This window comes from Dryobates pubescens, chromosome 4, assembly GCF_014839835.1.
Source record: "Dryobates pubescens isolate bDryPub1 chromosome 4, bDryPub1.pri, whole genome shotgun sequence".
NCBI classification, from domain to species: Eukaryota; Metazoa; Chordata; class Aves; order Piciformes; family Picidae; genus Dryobates; species Dryobates pubescens.
The window spans coordinates 8,571,484-8,594,000 of NC_071615.1; the positions used below are offsets into that span (position 1 = coordinate 8,571,484).

At 42.8% G+C, this 22,517-nt stretch overlaps 2 protein-coding genes across 2 annotated transcripts in view; both read left to right on the forward strand.

The window, feature by feature from the left end:
* Nucleotides 1-12,602, forward strand: part of SMG1 (SMG1 nonsense mediated mRNA decay associated PI3K related kinase) — a 67,018-nt gene extending 54,416 nt beyond the window's left edge. Inside the window, exons 49-63 of the mRNA XM_054180424.1 lie at nucleotides 96-368; nucleotides 450-684; nucleotides 2,192-2,418; nucleotides 3,479-3,629; nucleotides 3,722-3,911; nucleotides 4,109-4,578; nucleotides 5,534-5,671; nucleotides 5,778-5,930; nucleotides 6,629-6,808; nucleotides 7,007-7,234; nucleotides 7,650-7,861; nucleotides 8,055-8,161; nucleotides 8,859-9,038; nucleotides 9,224-9,330; nucleotides 10,027-12,602. Of these exons, the coding sequence (XP_054036399.1) occupies nucleotides 96-368; nucleotides 450-684; nucleotides 2,192-2,418; nucleotides 3,479-3,629; nucleotides 3,722-3,911; nucleotides 4,109-4,578; nucleotides 5,534-5,671; nucleotides 5,778-5,930; nucleotides 6,629-6,808; nucleotides 7,007-7,234; nucleotides 7,650-7,861; nucleotides 8,055-8,161; nucleotides 8,859-9,038; nucleotides 9,224-9,330; nucleotides 10,027-10,104 (2,929 nt within the window). The 3' untranslated portion in view covers nucleotides 10,105-12,602. The remainder of the gene's footprint in view (nucleotides 1-95; nucleotides 369-449; nucleotides 685-2,191; nucleotides 2,419-3,478; nucleotides 3,630-3,721; nucleotides 3,912-4,108; nucleotides 4,579-5,533; nucleotides 5,672-5,777; nucleotides 5,931-6,628; nucleotides 6,809-7,006; nucleotides 7,235-7,649; nucleotides 7,862-8,054; nucleotides 8,162-8,858; nucleotides 9,039-9,223; nucleotides 9,331-10,026) is intronic.
* A 3,011-nt stretch (nucleotides 12,603-15,613) lies between these two features.
* ARL6IP1 (ADP ribosylation factor like GTPase 6 interacting protein 1) lies at nucleotides 15,614-21,898 on the forward strand. The gene is made up of 6 exons (XM_054180425.1): nucleotides 15,614-15,705; nucleotides 17,740-17,873; nucleotides 18,807-18,926; nucleotides 19,744-19,861; nucleotides 20,494-20,578; nucleotides 20,815-21,898. The coding sequence occupies exons 1-6, from the start codon at nucleotides 15,670-15,672 to the stop codon at nucleotides 20,931-20,933; spliced, it is 612 nt and encodes a 203-aa protein (XP_054036400.1). The 5' UTR covers nucleotides 15,614-15,669; the 3' UTR covers nucleotides 20,934-21,898.
* Nucleotides 21,899-22,517: the final 619 nt, after the last annotated feature.

Consider the following 22,517-nt stretch of genomic DNA (forward strand, 5'->3'; position numbering starts at 1 on the left):
CAAAGGCAGAGCATTACTCTTACCCACAAAGCAGGATGCAATTTGCTAGTGCTAGAGAAGGGAGGTTTTTCTCATTGCCTACTTTTGCTTTACAGGTATGAAATGCAGTATGCTCCCCAGCCACCCCCAAGCGTGTGCCAGTTCATAACGGCTACAGAAATGACTCTGCAGCGCTATGCGGCAGATATAAACAGCAGGCTGATCAGGCAGGTGGAGCGCTTGAAGCAGGAGGCAGTTACTGTGCCTGTTTGTGAAGAGCAGCTGAAAGAAATCGAACGCTGCATAAAGGTTTTCCTTCACGAAAATGGAGAGGAGGGCTCCCTGAGCTTAGCCAGCGTGATCATCTCTGCGCTGTGCACGCTGACGAGGTGAGTTGCCGCTGTGACGCTTGGTGGTTGCGTGGAGCGTGCAGTAGCAGGCGGCTTGACTAAGTGTCCTAACTTACCTAGGCGAAATCTGATGATGGAAGGTGCAGCATCTAGTGCTGGAGAGCAGCTGGTTGATTTGACTTCAAGAGATGGAGCCTGGTTCTTGGAGGAGCTTTGCAGCATGAGTGGGAATGTTACGTGCCTTGTGCAGTTGCTGAAGCAGTGTCATCTTGTACCCCAGGACCTGGATATTCCTAACCCAATTGAAGCGTCGGAAGCTGTTCACTTAGCGAATGGAGTCTATATTTCCCTTCAGGTGATACTTCCTCTTACTTTCTCTTTACTCATCCTCAACCTTCTAAGGCTTCAGCTAAGCCATTCTTAATAGCTTCTTCCTTAAACATCTCTATGCTTGTTTGTCATGCTGTGAAGGTTATTTTTTTTATGGTTCTTAGTCTTGATTGTTGTATTTGGCTGAGCTGAGCACACATTGTTTTTATTTGTTGAAAAGAAACCATTTTGATCTGTACATCATAAATTGTAAAAACTGCTGTCAAGTAGGTAACCATGAGAAAAGTTAACACCATATTGATAGGCATACCAGCGTTCTGTCTTGCTTTCACTCATTTATTCTGTTGCTGACAATTCAGGACATTTTCCAAACTGTTCAGTCTGTGCTTTTTCTGGTCTTTGTTCCTGCTAAGCATGAATTTATTTTCACCTGAAACAAGTAGTTAGACACAAATTCTCTAAACTGATTTTACAGGCCCCAAGAAGGAGAAACAAGCAGTTATAATTTTGAGCTTTAGAAATGTTTCTCCTTTAATAAGCAAAGATAAAATGAACACGAGTGGCAGCTTGAGTAAAATACCTGCTGAAGTCTTAGGTGGTTTATAAACTGGCTTCTGTAAATTGTTTTTTTAAGGCATTCTATTAGAAAAGTGTTTTCCTGCCAATCTGTGTAAATGCATTGACATTTTCTTCACTGGTTTCTTCACTCTTCAAAGCATTACCATTTCAGAAGCTTTTCAGATCCATGCATGCAATTTCATTGCATTGCAGCTGCCATCTTTCACCCACACCCTTGTCCTGTGAGGTCTTAAATAAGATGCCTAACTCACTGGGAAGTCAAGATAGCAAAACTTTTTCATGTGTCCTGTCTCATTTGGGAGACAGAGCATGTTGGTTGGTTCTTGCTGTAGCTGCCTTTAGCCCTCTGATGTATTCTGCCTGAGGAAAATTGCTTTATGTCACCTAAGGGTCTGTTTTTTCTTACCTCTCTTGATTTCTGTGGCATGAGTAGGACTCAATTAAAATCCTGCCAGATAGTGACTGCTTTGCTTGTTTTCCCTTGTCTATTCAGTTTAGCAAATCATAAATTCAATAAATAAATTAACTCCCTCTTGTATAGCTGCATAATGGAAAAGAACAGCTACATAATTTGGCAAAATTGATTTGCAGAGTGTGATCTCTGCACCATGGGAGGATCACTGCAAGGTATTACTGCTGGAAGATGCTGTTGAGGTAGTTGTTGCTGTGCTGTGCAACTGGCAAACCTTTGGGTTTGTACAGGGGTTTATGCATTCTGGATTTATTTACATAAAAAGCCAACCAAAACCCAAACAAAAACCCCACCCAGAACCCACACCACCAAAAAAACCCAAACCACAAAACACAAGAGGAGATTTTGACCCTTGGCTGTCAATCATCATACAGTCCATCATGGGACAGGGTCATACTGAAATGAGAGAGATGATGATGTATTATATGATACTTTTTGAGAGGGGAAGATGTCTTAAGTGTTCCTACTTACTTCCCAACAGGAACTGAACTCAAACTTCCGACAGATCATTTTTCCTGAGGCACTTAGATGCTTAATGAAAGGAGAGTACACTTTAGAGAGCATGCTCCATGAACTAGATAATCTCATTGAGCAAACAACTGATGGGGTCCCTTTGCAAACTTTGGTTGAATCTCTTCAAGCCTACTTACGGAATGCTGCTATGGGACTAGAGGAAGAAACACATACTCATTACATTGATGTTGCAAGGTAAATAACTGTGTTTTTCAGTTTGAGAGGATGAAGGCTGCAGAAGATTATTTTATCTGAATTTTATTTTCTCTAAAATTTTGATGTCCAGGCTTTCCTTGTCCAAGGATACCTGTAGTACTTTAAAGTGTTCACATTTCCTCACTGCTTCTTTATCTGCAATTTACAGCTAGCCTGCTTAAAGCTGACTTCTGGTAGTCTGCTTTTTCCAAAAGATGTAATTGGAGTTAAGGGATGTTAAACATGGGAACTGATCCTTTAATTTGTGGGAGGAACTTGTGAAAGGGAGAGCTTGTAAACGTGGCACTCATCAGGAAGTTGGAGCAGCTTTTGCATAATGAATCGACGATGTGATTTTAAAAAAAAAAATATATTTTTTGTTATTTAAATAAAATTAAACTGCACACAAACCAAACCAACAAACCACAGACAAACCCCCAAGCAAGCCAAAAGGCTTGTGAATCTTGCAATGTGGGACAGTACCTTTCTGGGGCAGTGCTTGGTAGACAACTAAGCTAATTCTCAGAGCTTCCTGTTGAGTAGAAGTGATCTTGGTGCTTCCCTTGAGCCAATTAGGGTGGCTCTACTAGTGGTACAGCAGAGGCTGCAATACCACTTGAAAACATGTTTTTTTTCTCTCTTAGGTGAATTTTCTTCCTTGCTTACCTGTTGGCAAGCCTACTAAGCCTGTTAGTTGAGGGTCAAAAGTGATATAAGGGAGGGAGAGGATAAGGCCACCCTTTCAGGAGCAGCAAGCTGTTAAACCATCTCAGCCATAAGCTGAGCCCTCATCCGCCACTGGTTTACCCCATACTCCATTCAGTCAGTAGAATGTGTGCATGTTATCAAGCCAGTCCTTGGTTTTCAAGGAGGAAAAGGTGATATTTACATCATTACTGTTCATTCCTTTTTTCACCATGCTCATAGGAAGGATATGCTCTATCCTTGACCTGTATTTTAAGTTAGCTTTGTAGCTGGCTGTGGGATAAATCAGTTTTAAGAAAATCTTACTTATTTCATGTAGACTAAGCAAAAACATGCACTTTTATTTTTCTTTTAGAGTGCTTCATGCTCAGTATGGTGAACTGATTCAGCCAAGAAATGGATCAGTTGATGAAACTCCCAAAATGTCAGCTGGTCAGATGCTTTTGGTAGCCTTTGATGGGATGTTTGCTCAAGTGGAAACTGCATTCGGTTTATTGATTGAAAAGGTATGGATTTGTTCTTCTTGCATTACTCTTTGAGTCAGGAATATGAAAGCTTTATAAAAGCAAAGCTAATTTATGTCCTTTACGTTGCTCAGCTAAACAAGATGGAAATCCCTGTTGCGTGGCGCAAGATCGACATAATCAGGGAAGCCCGCAGCACTCAAGTGAACTTCTTTGACGATGACAACAATCGGCAAGTTCTAGAGGAAATCTTCTTTCTGAAGAGGCTGCAGACAATTAAAGAATTTTTCAGGCTCTGTGGTACCTTTTCTAAAACACTGTCAGGTATGTACATGTCCTCAGATATTCAGCATCGCTTTGCCCACTTCTCATCCCCTGTCCTTTTAAGAAGAATGTAAACCAGTCCTGGTTACTGTAACTCATGTTTCATAAATGTCAAGTGTGCAGAAAGGAATCTAGCTGTGTTTATAAGTCAGAGAATGTTTTGTTTATAACAAATACTATTTCTTTTCCTTTAAAAGGAATCAGCTCACTTGAAGACCAGAATGCAGTAAATGGACCTGTTCAAATTGTCAACGTGAAAGCCCTCTACAGAAACTCTTGTTTTAGTGAAGACCAAATGGCCAAACCAATCAAAGCTTTTACGGCTGATTTTGTGAGGCAGCTTTTAATTGGCCTTCCAAATCAAGCTTTGGGACTTACTTTGTGCAGTTTCATCAGTGCTTTGGGTGTCGATATCATTGCTCAGGTAGAGGCTAAAGACTTTGGAGCAGAAAGCAAAGTTTCTGTGGATGACCTGTGCAAGAAAGCTGTGGAGCACAACATCCAGATCGGCAAATTCTCGCAGCTGGTCATGAACAGGGCAACAGTGTTGGCTAGTTCATATGACACAGCATGGAAGAAGCATGATCTGGTGCGCAGGCTTGAAACCAGTATTTCATCTTGCAAGACCAGTCTTCAGAGAGTACAGCTGCACATTGCCATGTTTCAGGTGAGACCACAATACATCTCTAAACTCTGTCAGTGGAAAGTGAGCTTTAGTTTCTGTGTCTGAGCACAAAAAGGATTCTATGTTTTGTTGACTGAGCTTTACAGTGTTTTATGAACTTGATTTTGAGTTATTCTTTGTGTGTAAGGAAAAAGTTTTAGAGCTAGCTTATTTTGAGGACTAGCTGCTTTACAAGATGCAGATGTGGCAATGGCAATTCTTTTGAGTCATTACACGCTTTTTTTTCAATACTAAAGTCACTTATTAGAAAACCTAAGTCATTCACTGCCTTTCATACTAGCAAGCTTCTCCCCTTTTGTTTGTTTTCAATCAGCCTGACTTTAAGGGGGAAAGATTACTTAAAGCAGAGGGTAGGCATTGCTGAGTGTTGCTTTCTGCCTTTCCTTCATTCTAAAGCAGTAACTGTTTGTCCTTGCTCCACTGCTTCCCTCATGGAAAAATATAAATAGCAGCAGTATCAATCCTGAAAATATTCTGAGGGTTTAGATAAATGCCATTGGTCACCTTGAACTGTGTGCTGTGTTGCAGTGTCATTGATCTTAATTTTATAGTGATTTGTAGATTAAAGGTAGAGACTTTGTCAGTTAATAAACTATTTCCTCTTAGACTGGTAGGTAAAATCATCTTGGTTTTGTGAATTGTTTCTCAGTTTTGATGGATTTTCCTTTAAATCAAAGAAGTGCTTGTAAATCACTTTTAGTAATGGTATAAATAGCCAAGCCAGCAAAACATAGTTTACCACTACCTATAATTTAACCCTCTGTAATGATTTGGACCTTTTAAGCGTGTTGGTATTGCCTGACTTCTACCCCTTTTAAAATGCCCTTAAAGTGTGCTAGAGTACTAGAATTGCTGGTGATGCAGAGTATTTTCACTGTATCACAGTATTTTGTGCTGAGCAATATTGGTAATCATGTATTCCCGTTATTTTCTTCAGTGGCAGCATGAAGATCTCCTCATCAGTCGCCCACAGGCTATTTCAGTTACTCCTCCACCTCGTTCTGCAATTTTAGCCAACATGAAAAAGAAACTTCACACCCTCAGTCAGATTGAAGCTTCAATTGCAACAGTCCAGGTACTACTATTTTGGGGAGGGTTGTTCAGCAGCATATTGGAATGTGACACTAACACAAACTGCAAAATTGATCTGCCACCTGTTTTCTTTTTCTTCCCCCATGCAGGAGAAACTAGCAGCACTTGAAGCTAGTATTGAGCAGCGTTTAAAATGGGCAGGAGGTGCTAATCCTGCACTGGCACCAGTCTTGCAAGATTTTGATGCCACTATTGCCGAAAGAAGAAACCTTGTACTGAAAGAAAGTCAAAGAGCAAGTCAGGTACTATACATAAATATATTACTGTTGACTTGATAAGTGTGTTTGCCCTTTCCTGCTTGAGATTTATGTAGACAATACATTTCCTTATCAGCATCTAAAGAGCAAACACAGGTAACCAGATACTTCTGGGAATCTCACTTGAAAAGCAATACAAATAATCTCTGGGGTAGTTGTTGAAAGGTTGGATGGCTCTGAAATACTGCTGCTGGAATGGAGCAGAGGGTTTTTATTGCTGCATGAGGAGAGGCTGAGGGAGCTGGTATTGTTTAGCCTGGAGAAGAGGAGGCTCAGGGGTGACCTCATTGACCTCTACAACTACCTGAAAGCTGGTTGTAGCCAGGAAGGGGTTGGTCTCATCTCCCAGGCAACCAGCACCAGAACAAGGGGACATAGTCTCAAGCTGTGCCAGGGGAGGTTTAGACTCGAGGTGAGGAGAAAGTTCTTCACTGAGCAAGTCATTCATCATTGGAATGTGCTGCCCAGGGAGGTGGTGGAGTCACCATCCCTGGAGGTGTTCAAGGAGAGACTGGACATGGCACTTGCTGCCATGGTCTAGTCATGAGGTTTGTGGTGACAGGTTGGACTCGATGATCCTCGAGGTCTCTTCTAACCTTAGTGATACTGTGATATGCAACAAATGCAGTTTGTGTAGTAGTTGAATTGGAATGAATCGTCTCACTCTTGTTTTGGTTTTTCAGGTCACTTTCCTCTGCAGTAATATCATTCATTTTGAAAGTTTACGTACTAGAACAGCAGAAGCCTTAAACCTGGATGCTGCATTATTTGAACTCCTCAAACGCTGTCAACAAATGTGCTCGTTTGCCTCGCAGTTCAACAGCTCCGTCTCTGAGCTGGAGCTTCGCCTGCTTCAGAGAGTGGTAAGGAAAGGTCAAAGCAGAATCACGGCAATCATGAGTTCTCATTCTAAATTAATGCTGTGTAGACCTTCTAATGGGCTGTGGATTACAGAGATTATTCCATCAGCTGCTAAACACTTGGCAGTAGCATCTACACCATAATTGAATTTTATCTCTGGATATAGATTTAAAAAAAATAAATGTTTCTTTTATTTTTAGGGCACTGGTCTTGAACATCCTATTGGCAGCTCTGAATGGCTTCACTCAGCTCACAAGCAGCTGACCCAGGAAATATCTACACAGAGAACAGTACAAACAGAAAGAGAACAGCAAATAGAAACAGTGTGTGAAACAATCCAGAATCTGGTGGATAATATTAAAACTGTGCTCACAGGTCATAACAGACAACTTGGAGATGTCAAACATCTACTGAAAGCTATGGCAAAGGTATGCCTACAACCTCATGAAATGTGTTCCTCAAACCCATGTCCATATAGTTAAAAATAACACTTGTAGCTGTTTGCTCTTCAAGTATCTAGAAACAGTGAAATGTGTTCATGCATATGGATTTCAAAATGTTAGCTTTATTTCTGGAGTTAGGCTAATTGGGCTTTGGTTGAACAAAGTGTCTTCTGTCATGTAGCAGTTGAAACATTTTCTGTGTGTTTACAAACCCTCTACATTTGTAATCAGTAAAACGGATGCTTTTGAGATTTATTTCATGACATGTAACTACTGAAAATGGTGATTATTTGTTGTCAAATGACAAACTGAGGGGCTGAAAAGACTTAGAAATGCTTACCTTCATTCTCTTGGCCAAAGTACAGCAAATTGGTGACCTCCTTGCATGTCTTTGTTACAGGATGAAGAAGCGGCTTTGGCAGACGGCGAAGATGTTCCCTATGAGAACAGTGTTAGGCAGTTCTTGGGTGAATATAAATCATGGCAAGATAATATTCAGACAGTTTTGTTTACATTAGTTCAGGTTATGGGTCAAGTTCGCAGTCAGGAACACGCTGAAATGCTGCAGGAGATAACTCCCACTTTGAAAGAACTAAAAACACAGAGCCAAAGGTAAGAGAGTCGCCACCTCTCGGGAGAGAGCATTTTGTTACCTGGTTGTGTGTAGAAGCACAGCAAGGGGCACCTGCTTGGTGATTGTCTTAGCATGCAGAAAGCTTTTTGCAAAATGTGCCTTCATGTCTTTTGAGTTTTTAGGCAGTCAAGCAGTTGCCTGAGTGCTGATCAGCTCCTTTCTGTCTCCTAGTGTCTACAATAATCTAGTGGGGTTTGCATCACCCTTAGTCACTGATACATCAAACGAATGCTCCAGCCCAACGTCAGCTGCTACATATCAGCCAACCTTTGCTGCAGGTAATGCTTGAAAAAGTGCAGACATGAAAACATCAAGAATTTATATCAGAGAGGGAATCAACCCTTCTGCTGAGTTTTGAAATACAATCTCTATAAAAGCTTGTAAAATCCATGCCATGCAGTACTGAAATAATCTCTTGGTCATAGTCCTTTGACAAGAAAGAAGTCCATGCTCATGAGAGAGTTCATTCACATTTTTAACTGTAATGTAATGAAAATTGCACAAACATGAATGCCTGTGTAGGATTTCAGGACTCTTCCAAAGGTCACCATAAATGTTAATTTCAACAGCGATGACAGTGACAATGCCTTCCATGTATTCTGGGCTCTGTTGAATGTATCCAGATGTATGGATTTCTTTCTAGTCAAAGGATTATTTTGCTGTCAATATTTGACCCAAGTGCAGGTTCCTGATTTTGATCAAGAATAATTGCATTTTGTAACTGCCCTACAAAATGATAGAATTAGAGGTGAAGAGAGCCCCTAAAAATCTGCTTAGATACATGTATTTCAGTGAAACACAACTTCTTGCTTAGGAAGTGAAAGAAATCAGAAAACAGACTGAAGAGAGGAAAACTGCTGTGGAGTTTGAAATAGAAGTTTTATAAATGCATTTGTACTGCAGCACTGATAGCTGCATTGGATACACATTCAATTGTATTTGGTTTTGCATCTTTAATGTATTGTTTCTTTACAGCTGTACGGAGCAATACAGGGCAGAAAACTCAGCCAGAGGTGATGTCTCAGAATGCAAGAAAGCTAATTCAGAAAAATCTTGCTACATCAGCAGATACTCCTCCAAGCACACTCCCAGGAACTGGCAAAAGTGTTGCCTGTAGTCCCAAAAAGACAGCCAGGGACCCTAAAACAGGAAAAGGTAAATGCAGGTCTAAAACCCCACCCAACCAACCAAAAAACCCAAACCAAAAGAATTCCGAACAAACAAAAAAGCCCAAACCACAAACCCACCACTGACAACACAAAAAAAACCAAACCCAAACTACCTCAGTCTGCTTCTGTGCAGGAATGGAAAACTGAAATGATTGTACTTTGTACCTTTAGCTGTGCAGGAGAGGAATTCATATGCAGTTAGCGTGTGGAAGAGGGTCAAAGCCAAGTTAGAGGGCCGAGATGTGGATCCCAACAGGAGAATGTCTGTTGCTGAACAGGTGAGTTGAAAACGGTAAAGTTCCAGTCTGGGTCCTTGCTTTCAGTCTTTGGTAGTGAGCACATTGTGCAGGTATGCTGAATTATGCCTGAAAGCCTGATGCCTTACTGTGAATGGGGGGTCCCCTTTGACATGTGATTTCTATCTCAGTGCAGATCGAGGTGTGCTGCCGTCTTGCATTGCTGAGTTCATTGCTTTTATCACATGCTTTTGGTTTCTGTAGTGCAGATCATTATCAATTCAGGAACTGAATACAGCTCTCTGTTCTGTAGCAGTAAGCTAACATTTGTTACACAGCTGCTGCAAGCCAGGGAGAATGTGAGATTTGTACAGCTGTCTGAAGGGCAGAACATAGGTCTGTGTTTACTGGCATAACACAACCATGGTCCTGTCTCTGGGAAGCGGAGTGAGGGGACCCAGATGTCTCCATCAGTTTGAGAATGTCATGACTGTTTTCAAGTTGGGGGTAGAAATGAGCTGCTGCATGATCATCTTTGGCTCCTGCAGTGCACGTTCCCATCTCTTATGTGGACTGCACAAAGCTGTGTAAGATGAAGCTTGCAGCTGCTGTAGATGTATTTCTTTTGTCACTGGAATCCTGTGTATTCAGGTGACACTTCACAGTAAATCTTAAGATCACTTAAGCTGGATTTTGAAAAATGTTTATTTTTAATTACCTGTTTGACCTTTTTAATAGGTTGACTTTGTGATTAAGGAAGCAACTAATCTAGATAACTTGGCTCAGCTGTATGAAGGTTGGACTGCCTGGGTATGAGTAGGGAGAAAGCAGATCAGTCTGGTTCAGCGAGGTCAGACATCCACCAGAATCAACTCGGCCTCAGGCATCCGTAGCCGCACCACAGTCGGTGGTGATGCATACTGGGGCTTAATCTGAGGAAACCTAGGAAATCTCGGTGCACTGGGAAGTGAATCCTGCAGGATAGCTGCACTCAGGGATACGCTAAACACAATGGTCTGCAACCCCCACGGTCAAGGGTGAAAGCTCACCGCTTGAGCAACACGGTTTGTCTTTCTGCCGCGGAAGAACTGCAAACGTGTCTGGGGGTTAGCCGCAGAAAGAAATCGGGATGCTACAGACCGCAGAGTGATCTGGAACTCAATTCCACCTGACCCTGTGAACAATTCAGGAAACACCGAACCCTGTTCAAAGAAAAACAGCAAAAGTGGGGCCGTGAAGAAATCACAGCAAGGGAAGATTTGATGCATTCAGATTCTTGTTACTCTTGTTGCGTGGCAACAGCGCCGGTCGAGCTGACCGGTGAGTACGGAAAAAGGCTACAAAATGTAAACTTCAGAAATGGACTGAAAGCAAAGAGCTGTACAACAGATACACGCTGCATTGGAAGAACTTCTGAGATAGAAGAAAAAGCCTCTCTTCTCTTCTCCCTCTCCTCTTTCCTTTCACTCCTCCCTCCCAGCCGCTCCTTGCACACACCCCTCTTGGCTTATTCTTGTAGGCTAGGCGTACTTCCAATATCCTTTTGATTTCAATCCTTCTGCTTCACAGTTTAGTCAAATTTAACAAATTTTGTTTGGTCAAGCAATTTTCCAAAAGCACTGAAAACAGAGAACATCAACAATTCCTTCTGAGTTGGATGGTCAAATGCAAAAATGTGATTTTGGTTATTTTGAAAGTCATTTCTGTGACTCTATTATGTACAGTTTCTCAAAATTGTCACTGTGCATTTAAAAGTAATGAATCCTACAGGCATTTGATTTCATGTGCACTTCCCTCTGCTTGCAGTGTACACTTTTTCTGTAACTCAAACTGTCCCTCCAATCTCATCCTACTGTGATTGCTGTAGTTTCTTTCGTACGACGTAGCTAATCCAATGTAACCTTTACCTTTTTAAAAACCAGGATAGAGTATCTAGTAGAGTTTTACATTGTTGATGACAGATAAACAATAAAGTGATGTTCTGGTGGAGGTAGAGTGATATGCTTTTTACTTCACTTGCCTAATACTTTTAGTTTACACTTGTAACTTGTAGTGCTTCAGTTTCACAGGGGTATGCGTACGATCCAAGAAATGAAGGACTCTCCAGGTTTTGTTCACCTAGATCTGTAAAGATTTCTGCAAAGTACTTTTCCTTTGCCCCAACACTTCTCTAGAAGGTGGTTCAGTAGTGCATCCAGAGTCAACCTTCCACCAGGTTTGGTTTTTTTGTTTTAATTCAATTCTGCACTCAAAACGTGATTATTGATCAGAAAAGTCTCTCTAAAAAAGACATCAGCTTGCTTAGATCAATGTCCTGCTCATCTGCTGGTTGTCTTAAAGACTTCTTGCTTCCTTTTTGAAGTGGGACACCTTTAGGAGAAGGCAACTTCCTTTTATTAGAGCAAATAAACCGAACACAATTCAGTTACAACTACAGCATCTCGCTGATAGCTACAGCAGAAATGCACACTGGTGTTCCCAACCCAGATGAATTTGCGTAGCTGTGTATGAAAAGTTTCTCTTTTGTAAGCTTGGTGAACTCATTAGGCACAGTTGCTGAAAAATGACAGAAGTAGGAATCTCTTTTATGCCATTTTAGCTACTTCTCAGAGTAAAAACACACTTTAAATACAGCTTTTTTTTTTTCCAATCCAAATCTAAGTGTTGAAGGATTTGAGCCAAGCCCACTACTGGCATAAAATTCATTGACATGAGTGGATTTGCAGCAGCTCATCTGGGTTGAAGGCTTGGCTACCTGTCAGATAACTTAACACTGGGCATGAATAAAAGACAAACCTGCATCCTTTTCAGTATTTGCACTATGCTAACTGCTCTGCCTCCTCAGTAGGTCTTAGAATTCACTTTCTTCTCTGTTGCAAATTTTCCGTGGAAATGCACTTTGAAGTGTAAGAATTTTCAGCAGACACCACTGCCTTTTTGCATTCTGATTGCCTGATTAGCTCCGGGGAAGTCTAACAATAGCCATGCAAATGCATTCCACTGCCATTGCTTCCTGAACCCTCTGCCAGGCCGTGTGTTGCAAGGGAGAAGGTGTTTGAATGCTTCGGTGGAGAACATTCACATGCAGAACAAGACACTCGTTGGTCCTGTTTCTTTTTCTCCAGTTAAAAACAACCTTAAGAAGAATCTGTTTGGAGTACCACAGTAAGAGAGTGTATTATACATGCTGGTTTATTTGTTGGAAGCTGGGGGGAAGGGAGGGGGTAATGCACTCACCTGTGGATCATGTATTATACCTCTGCTATCCAGAAATGAAACACTTGTGTGGAGATGGGTTCTCACTGCATCATTTAATAAAGTGTTTTTTTTATTATTAAAAAAAAAAAAAGCAAGCTAAAATATGTATTCCTAATTTCCTTGTAAGCAAAAAATTGCTTGTGCCTGTGAAAATTGTAGGGAAGAATGAAGTGCCTAATACAGGCAAATACAAACCAAATCCCTGTTAGGAGCTTTGGACTGAGCGGGGCTCTCAGCTTTTGGGTGCTGCTGTATTTCTCAGGGTAAATGCTGACCTGGCAAATCAGTGTAGTCCCAGTGAAACCCAAAATGCAGCTGCTTTGTGTGCGATTCTCATACTGAAGGCTGCCTTAGTCTTACTCTCTTTGAAAAGATAATACTTCTTCATGGTCTGTTTTTCTTAGCAACAATTAATTTTGCCTTCAGTGACTAGTCTATTTAAACAGTAATACGTTCTGTGTAAAAGACTCAAGTCTCCCATACAAACTGGACATAAATCAGAGGGAAGGAGTGAGTTCTCCAAAGAAAAAGGAAGGAGACCTCCGTAAAAGCACTGCTGACAGTTAGTAGTAGTGTGAAGTTACCTGCCTGGGAAAGGACAGTGTTTCACTGCACAAAGTGCAGTGTGAGGCAAAAAGCAGCAGCCCCTGTGACACCACATAGCAGTGCCCACCCTCTGATAAACTGACTGGGTAATATTTATCCTGTTAAGTGCTTTGTGATACCTGAATGAAAAGCATCATACAAAGACGTTCCTTCAGAAATACTGGAGGAAACTGGGGAGGTGAAAGCTCTACAGTCCCTAATTTGCTTCAATTATTGATCGGTCTCTTTTGTGCCATGCTCTTTAGCACACTCAAATGCTTCAAAGGTTTCTTTGCCCTTTTTTTACTTCCTTCTCCCTCCCACCCCCCTCCCCTTCCTAAAATAAGCAGACACATCCCTTCATGCATTAAAGAATTGGTCTAGGAGAACAGTTTGAAATGGCACCTGCCATCCATCCATCTTTTGCTTCAACACAGCACCCAATTAATAGATGCTGGTTGCTCATGAGCATGCTGTTAATTTTTTAGCTAGAGAATTTCTTTCCAAACACAGATATTACAGAAAACTACTGTTGTAAGTACTTTAATGCATGGCTGATTAGAGCAATTTTGCCATCCATCAGACTCATTTTTAATTAATAAGGGAAAAGTTGGAGATGCATTTATGGCATTAGGAATTATGAATGGGTGGAGGCTTAGCATGTAAAATTTGTCTTAAGTGCACAGAGCAATTAAACTGCTCTTTTTAAGGCTGCTTTGAAGTGAGCTTGGGTGTTTAATTCTCTGTGCAGAGAATCTTGAGGGAATCTCAGCACAGGAAGAATGCATCATATGGCAGTGGGATCTGTGTCATACGGTGGAGAAAACAATGGCTTTCTGCAGCTCAAGGTAGCATATGGGAGGTGAAGAACAGGTTTTCCATGCTGAGCTGCTGTTTATTACCATTGTACATTAGGGCTCTGATTTTACCAACCAAACTGCTAAACATACCCATGCTCACACATCTTTTTGCTGGTTTATAGTGGGCTTCAAAAGGCCTGGCTGCTTTAGGGAGGAAGACCACAGAAAGAGTGGTCAGGCATTGGAATGGGCTGCCTAAGGAGGTGGTTGAGTCACCAACCCTGAGTGTGTTTGAAAGTCATTTAGATGCGGTGGTTGGGGATGTTTTTTTAGGGGTGAACTTTGCAGAGGAGGGTTACTGGTTGGACTTGATGCTCCTGAGGGTCTTCTCCAACCTGAATGTTTCTGTCTTTCTGTGAGGGTGTGGAGTAGCATGGTAGGGCCCCATGCTGTTCTCTGCATCGCAGTGGCCCATCTCTGGTGTTTCTGAGCAGTGAGGACATTCTGCAAGGCTTGAGTTTCCTTCTGCCCCTCTGAGCTGTGGAGAAACACTTCAGGGAACTGTCCCTCTGTGGCCTCTCTAGGGTGGGAAGAAAATCTGTAAGTGAACTAGTCTGTGAGCTGGCATTTAAGACTGGCTGGAAAGAAGTAAATGAGACCATTTGGAGCTGATGGCAACACCTGGTAAGTGCTTTTGGTTTTGTGGTGAGAATCATGCAAACCAAGGAAAGCAGGAGCTGGCTGATCCTATGTAATAGCCAAAGGAGTAGCTTCTGCCAGATGCTGCAAATACCGTGTCTCTTCCTGCTTCTTCAAAAGACTGATCCAAATTATTGCTGGCACCACTTCCTTACAAAACTAGGTTTTTATTGAGCTTTGCCATGCTGAAATTACGGATTTGGAGGGCGGACTCCTTTTTACCTATCGCTCCTGGCTTTTAGCAACATGTAAATGAAAGTTCCTTAAGTTTTCTGCTCTTTATCTACAACCTTAAAGGTGTGTGAAAAGCACCCTTTAGGAGAGTAAACACTTCAGTACAGCTCGGGTTTTGCTTTGCGGTGTCATCTTTCTCTTTTCCATCAAGCTGGGGAGCTGTTCTGGTGCCCAAAGTGACAAGATGTTTTCTTTGTCCTTATTTTGGGAGGGTTTTGCACCCCAGGGCCTAGGCTTAAGCTCATTAACACGTGTGACTGAAACATTTGTCAAGTTGAGTCAGAAAATATAAATACATCTTAGTGCCTTTTCCCTGTGTCAGTACCATGCTGCTACAGCCTCTGAAAAACACAAAGCGTGGTGGGGAGGTGCCGCTGTTATCTGCCTCTCTTATCACTCCGGCGAGGGCGGCGTTGCTAACTCGGCCTGGGCCGCAAGCGCGACGCCTCCTCGGCGATAGCCCGAAGCTGCCTGGGCCAGGCCTGTCACCCTCTTTCCCCGGGCAGGGTCACCCCAGCCCCCGCCCGCCTCAACCGCCGACCCGGAGGCAGCCACCCCCCAACGCCCGCTCCGGCCGCAGTCGCATTGCGACGGAGACGAGAAGGCGCGGCGGCTCCACGCCGATTGGGCGGCTGTTGCTATTCGAATCCCACCATCCAACCGGCTGCCGCTGTGCCGCGACAGGTGCTCTGGGATTGGCCCACCTGATTTCGAGAGGGCCAGTCAGAGTGCCGAGAGGAGCCGCGGAGGCTATAAAGGGCGGCGGCGCGGCGCGGGAGGGGGCGGTGGTGTGCGGCAGCGCAAGATGGCGGAGGGTGACAACAACAGCGTCTACCAGCTGGTGAGGGCGGCGGCGCTGGGCCGAGCAGCCCCTTTGGGGTTGGCGGCGGGTGTGTGTTTTGTTTCCCTGTGGCTGGGGAAAGCTGGAGGCCGCTCGGCCCTACCGGCGCTGCGGGAGGTGGAGGAGCCAGGCCTGGCAGCAGCTGGGGAAGGCCACTTCGGGCCCCGAGCTTGTGAGGCGCGGGCGCATTCCCGTCCTGCGCTCGCTTCTGCTTGTGAAGGGTTCCCGTGCAGGGCTCGGCTCATGCCTGAGGGCCTGTTGAGGCTGAGTTTGAGGAGGCTGCCCTGTGCCGTCCCTGGGGGCGGGCAGGGCTCTTGTGCTGCTCGCAGGAAGGAGCTAACAATAATGCTTGGCTTTACCTGGTGTGCAGGGCTTGCGCTTCGCCTTCAGCTCTTCGCGTTTCAACATCCTGTGGCTGTGCTGTGTCAGTGATGCAGGAGAGGGTCAGAAGCTAGATGATGAGCTTAGCTTAATTAAATATGTCAAGGGTGGGCTTGAATACTGAAAATCATTGAGTGCAAGGCTACGTCTGTTTGTCGCGAGTAGAAAACGTGTGCCGTGGGAAGCGGGGAAATCGCTGTGGCAGCGTGTGAGGGGGTGCGGAAGGGAAGCCAGCGCTGGTCGGTGCCGTCCCTCGCGCAGGGAGCTCAGCCTGGCAGGCACAGCCAGGCGCTGAGCAGCGCAGCGGTGGGAGGTTGGACGCTCTGCGCAGAGCGGCATTGCCGGAGAGGGGGAATACAGAAGTTGCTTTCTATGGAAACTCGATCAGTGAAAAACCAGTTTTGATGCTTGGGCTTTGGAATGAAGATAGTGTTGACTTCTTCCCTAATGGGAAAACAACTTACAGTGATTGTCTTCTAGGCTGATGAAGGCAGGCTGCTCTTAGTAACACTGCTTTATTCCACTCTGATTCCCATTGAGTTTTCTCTTGCTCGTGATGTTAAATGAAGTCAGGGTAATAGAGCAAAGCAGTTTGTCATAAAATACCTTCTGGAGAAAGGCAGCCCTTTTTTTCTCCTCCTGCATGTGACAGTTTGTTTCTAACATGAGCGAAACAGATAAAATAACTGGAAGGTCATCAGCAGCGTGTCACATAGTTTTCTACTTTTTTTGTTGTTGTTGTTCCATCCCTAGCTGTAGTTTTCACATAGTTTCCAGTGGTATCACACAAGAAAACTATTCTTTACTGTTATAGCCACACTCAGCTGTCTTTGTTCTTCTAGTGGTGTCAGGCGTCTCATTTAAATGTAGCAGACAGCTGAGAATGAAATTTGTTCCGCTGTCTCTGTCCAGCACGTGTTCAGGTCTTGCTGACTTTTCATCTCATAGTACTTGGGCAGTGAGTGGTACTGTTCATGGTTGCCTGGGTTTTGTAATCTCTGAGATACCTTAGCAAGCTAATGCTGTACTTGATAGGGCCTGCTTGCAGAAAATGTGTGGAGAGGCATGTAGGAATAATACAGGAAGAGGAATTTGAAGGCTACCTGTGGAAAAGCTTTGCAGTCCAAGTGCCATCATTGGGTAGCTTCCCTTTGCTGTGGATTCTTAGTTTTTATCTATTTTACAAATCATGATAAAAAAAAGAAGTTGCTAGGCAGCAACTAGAAAGCCTCAGTTTAGTGTAGTGGTCTTTGAAAACACATCTATTTTAAATAGCTCTCATCTTGCTATTTTGCAGGTGTTGACACTGAAAACTTGAGAGGTTTTAGCTAGAGTTCAAAACTTGACTTTCTACTAATCTGAGAGAAGGGAGTACCATAAATGGGAGACTGGGAGACAGCACCTTGGCAGAATCTGGTAGGAGGCACTACTGGGTTTAATAACATGCACTGCTACTTTGTTAGGATCTTAATTATGAAAGTATCATAGCTAAAATGTCAGAACTTAGTACAAAGCTTAGGGTGTTGTTGGTAATGTAATTTCTCAGGTGCTCAGTTGGGGACTTAATTACGATGCTTTTTGTAGCTACTCTGAATGTGAGAATTGATTTGGTACTCTGGGTAGTAATAAAAAGGTTTTCTTCTCTTTTTGTAGGCTTCAGAAACTGCAAGCTTGGAAGAGCAGTTGCAAGGATGGGGAGAAGTGATTCTGCTGACTGATAAAGTCCTTCGCTGGGAGAGAGCCTGGTTCCCCCTGGCACTCATGAGTGTGGTTTCTTTTTCCTTTCTGTAAGTAGCTTGTGGAGCGAGCCTTGAACAGCCATCTCATGGCTGGTAGCAAGCCTATTCAGTAAACTAGTAAGACATCTTAAAAAAAAAAAATCTAACAGGAAGGCTTTTAGTCCAGGTGTTGTTTCTGAATGCGTGAGAACTTTCCTGAAAAGAAAAACCTTGAGTACTGAGAACAGGAACTAACAGAAGACATCCTCCTCAGAGGGGAGGGCAGAGCTGTCTGTGCAAGCTGTTTGCCAGTAATGGTTGCTGTAGTTTTTTAACCCTCTTCAGCTGTATGTTCATTGTGGTGTGTTCATGTTCTGCCATCAGCCTTTGGATCCTGCTTCTTAGTCAAATCTGGATATCTCCTTTGGCTTTTTTTCCCCCGCAGCAACATCATTATGGAAATCTTGTTTTTGTAGGGCACACTTCCTTGTCCTGTATATTGTTCTGTTTAGGATGAGTTCAGTCGCTTCTGCACAGCTTGTTTTTTGACATTCTCTGCCCTGCCTTTTGAGAAAGGAGGGAAAGGATGCAGGTAACTTTCAGTCAGCAGGGAAGGGGCATGTTGCCAGCGGAACTGGCTGGCTGAAGGCGCTTGTACCTACTTTTAGGTAACATGGTAGCAGTCAGGGTGACCCCAGCCTGCCTTGTTACTGATAAGTGTCCATGCCAGCAGGTGATTTTGGAGTAAGAAGAGGGTAGTTACAAAAATAACTGTTTAAGCACATGAGGCAGGAATAATCACTCTTCTGGCTGGCAGGAGTTGTATGGGAGCTGGAGAATAATGGAATGAAAACTCAAAGTAACTTTTAGAAGAAGTAATTGCATGCAGTGCAGGGTATTCTATTACAAAAGCTGTGCTTACAGTAGGAAAGATCTTGTGTTGAATTATGTTCTGAGTTGGTACTTCATCCAGAAGTCACTTCTGTTATGTTCTTTCTGCAGGATGATTTACTACTTGGACCCAAGTGTTCTTTCAGGTGTCTCCTGTTTCGTTATGTTCCTCTGCTTGGCTGATTATCTTGTTCCTGCTCTTGCACCTAGAATCTTTGGCTCCAATAAATGGTGAGGAAAACTTGAATTTAAACAGTTTCCTGAGCGTATATGACTGAACTTTATCAGAATGGATATCTGACTTGCAAATATCAAACAGGAACTTTATAGAGTCATTGAAGTAAGAGATCAGCAATTTCTATAATACATGAAGCGAGGACACTAGTAAGATGTCCTTCATTCTTTTTATGAAAGATAGCTGCTGCAACCTACCTTTATGTTCCTTCTCTTCTAGAAAAATAAGATTTTTGAAGGCATGAGCATATTATTTGTCCTCCATTAAGGATTCTAGTTAGTTCTGCTATAAACTAGTTTTTAGTAACTAAAGGATAATAGATACTTAGAACTAAAATGGTGAAGAAGGGTATTAGATTGCATGCTTGGAAGGGAGCTGCATGGGTAAATAGGATGAAGGAAAAAGGTAATGCAGAGAGTGGTCATAAGTGATTTGAAACAGATTGGGGGAAGAGGCAAGGCTTGTCTAAGGAGAGAACCTTGTTTCAACTACATTTTAAGTTAAAAGTGAATTTTAGTGTATCTGCTTTGAGATGACCAGTGGATAAATGCCTGTGTCTAATAATGGACACTGGTATCATGTGAGTATCACACTTATCTGATAAAGTGAGCAGTTGGCCAGTGTGGATATGGTTCTCTTGGGGGTCAACTGGAGGAAGGTCAGCGTATGGAAAAATTACATGGGCAGCTGCAATGCTGAAGCAAATGCCAGGATAAGTACTAGATAAAAATTAACTGCTGGAAAAATGCTGTAGGAGATTTCTTCCATTTCAGGTGAAATCTTGAATTCTCACTCCTGGCTTCTTTCTTCTAGGACTACAGAACAGCAGCAAAGATTTCATGAGATCTGTGGCAATCTGGTGAAGTCTCGTCGCCGAATTGTGGGCTGGTGGAAACGTCTCTTCACACTGAAGGAAGAGAAGCCTAAAATGGTAGCAAGTTCTAGGAGTTCATCTCTGTTGTTGTAGAGATTTAATGTGTTTTGTTTGGTGTTGAGTACTTTATCAAGGAACGTGCCTGAATAAAGTGGTAATTCAAATCAGAACCAGCAGTTCTGCCTGTGACTCGGTGCCAGTCACATCTTATTCAGACCTGGAGTGGCAAGATACCTGACTTCAGACTTGTACTACTGTTCACTTAGGAGCATTTCCTTGATGTGAAGATAAAGCTAAACTGGGTTTCTTGGTATAGGTCAGGTTTTGGAAACAGCTTGTTTCCAGCAAACACAAACAGTCCAAGAAACTAAATCTTAGCTTAGGTATATCAGCTGCTAAGCTCACTGTGGTGAAAACAACTTCAGGTACTGTGTGAGGCTGAAATTGTATCAGTGGGGATGATGTAGTGTGACAGGAAAGGATATCTGGACAGAAAAGCATCCTGTGAAACTAATGGTCTGAAAATAAATGAGAACATACCAGTGTAGGCTGTCATCTCAAGCCTTTGACATGGGTTTGTTGTGGAAGAGCCAGCAAATTTCCATTTTTAAATGTTGGTGTGTTGCAGGCTATTGAAGGGAGAGATCTCCCAACAGGTCTGTGATAACTGTCCCCTTTTCATTTTTTAGTACTTCATGACCATGTTGTTTTCTCTTGCCGTGGTTGCCTGGATTGGACAGCAAGTTCACAATCTCTTTCTGACTTATCTTATTGGTAAGTGTGCAGCCCACAAAAGAAATAGCTTTTCTGTTAGCTGCTTGAAATGGTAGGGTGCTGGTAGAAGGAGTTATTGATTGCATGGGTGTGGTGATATATTTTTGTTGCAGGGTTATTTTGTAATGTTTTCAGTCACTTACTGGGATTTAAGAGCAATATGGAATTACAATGTGACAGAAGCTTGTTGAAGGAGTATTAATTTCTTCTGTTTACTTTTTTTTTTCCTTCTCTAGTAAGTTTCTTGTTGCTGTTTCCTGGACTAAATCAGCATGGGATCATTACAAAGTATGTTGGAATGGCCAAAAGGGAGATAAACAAACTACTTAAGCACAAGGAAAAGAAAAATGAATGAAGACTGAAGTGCTGTTCACTCTTGTAAAAGGTTTCTTTGGGATCAGTTTTAAGAATTAATGTATAATTAAGACAATAGAAGTTGTATTGCTCACTGGCTTTTTTTTTTTTCTCTTTTAATTGGCTCTCTGATGAAGTGAAAATGCCACTCTAGCAACTGCTGTGGGTTTGTGTCTCTCACTGTGCTCACTAGGGTTCTGCAGCCTGCAGCTGCTCTTACGTGGAAGATCCTGACCTTTGGTGTACAGAGCTTAACTAAGAGGCCCTGTAAATAAATACTCCCAACTCAAACCAAAACCATCAGCATGGTAATGGGTGATAACAGTACCTGAGATAGTTCCACTGATAATTAATTTGTGGGTACAGCAAGTACAAAAAGCAGTTCTGAAAGCTTACACTTCTTGGAGGTTTGTTACTACTGATCCTTGTGGAGGGAGGACAATTAGCTGAGTAGGAACGATCATAGCTGAGGATGCATACCTGTAAGCAGGGCAGTTGATGATCCCTTTGTCTCACTGATTCTGTTTGCTTTTTTTGGCTGCATATACCTGATTATCTGTGAATAGGGGTCTGGAATATATAAATCTGTAGTTCAGTTACTTAGCTGTAGTGTAAACTTCAACTCATTGCACTGAGACTGTAGAAAAAGAGTTAAGGTGTGTGTTACCTTAACAGCTGATTGTCCTGAAAACTGCTGTTGCCGTGGAGCCATGTAGCACCTTTGGTTTTATGAATGTTGTGTCTATACAGAATCACCTTGATGATGCTAGGTTTGTCTCTGTAAATAAGCCTGTCTGTATTGGTTGTGCTTTTTTTCTATGACCTCTCCTTCCTTTTTTTAAAACTGAACTTTTTTTTCTTTAAAAAGCTAAAACCTGTGTTAATGCGTTTTGAAAGTTTACTGTTTTAAAAATAAACTCTCTTCAGTGTCTGTTGTGACTGTTGAATAGGTAAATACACAGTAGAAAACCCTTCTCTAAGACTTGCTCTTTGTGGATATATAGAAAATGGTGTAAATGAGTCTCTCACTGAAGGCGAGATGCTGGGAACGGTGGTGTTACAGCTGTGTGTGGCGATCCAGGCACAGTGTCCTTGCAGAAAAACACCTCTGGTTTGAGGCAGTTCATTGTGAGCAGTAAACCTCCTCAACTGTGGCAGTACCCTGGCAGGTCCTGCTGCAGAGGGGTGAGGCAGCCATGTTACCTGCAGCTGATTAAAGTGATGTGTTGTGGGCAAATCAGATCCCAAGCTTGGCAGTAGATCTGAAGTGGTGGGAGGTACTATGGTGTGATCTTGAAGCTGTGATTTGGATGTGATCTGTACTGGCTGTCACTGGTAGAAGTGCTGGACATTGAAGGCCAGCAGTAACACTGTGCAAGGTCACAAAGATGTCTGGGGGAGAGCTGATGGCAGCCCTTCTACCACCATCTCAACACTGGGTTAGGGTGCTGTACATTTGCTGTTGGAGTTCTGAGAGATGTGTTTCTGGGTTAAGCTAAGCAGGAACACAACTCGTTGGTGCAGCTTTGATCACTCCAGGCCTTCAGCTTCCTCCAAGATAGGCCTGCTGTGGCTACACTCTTCT

What these genes read in the sequence shown, in the direction of transcription:
- ARL6IP1 (XM_054180425.1), top strand. Translation starts at nt 15,670, where the DNA reads ATGGCGGAGGGTGACAACAACAGCGTCTACCAGCTG. An exon ending in ATCTTTGGCTCCAATAAATG is followed by an intron (nt 18,927 to 19,743) that starts GTGAGGAAAACT and finishes TCTTTCTTCTAG; the next exon opens with GACTACAGAACAGCAGCAAA. An exon ending in CTTTCTGACTTATCTTATTG is followed by an intron (nt 20,579 to 20,814) that starts GTAAGTGTGCAG and finishes TTCCTTCTCTAG; the next exon opens with TAAGTTTCTTGTTGCTGTTT.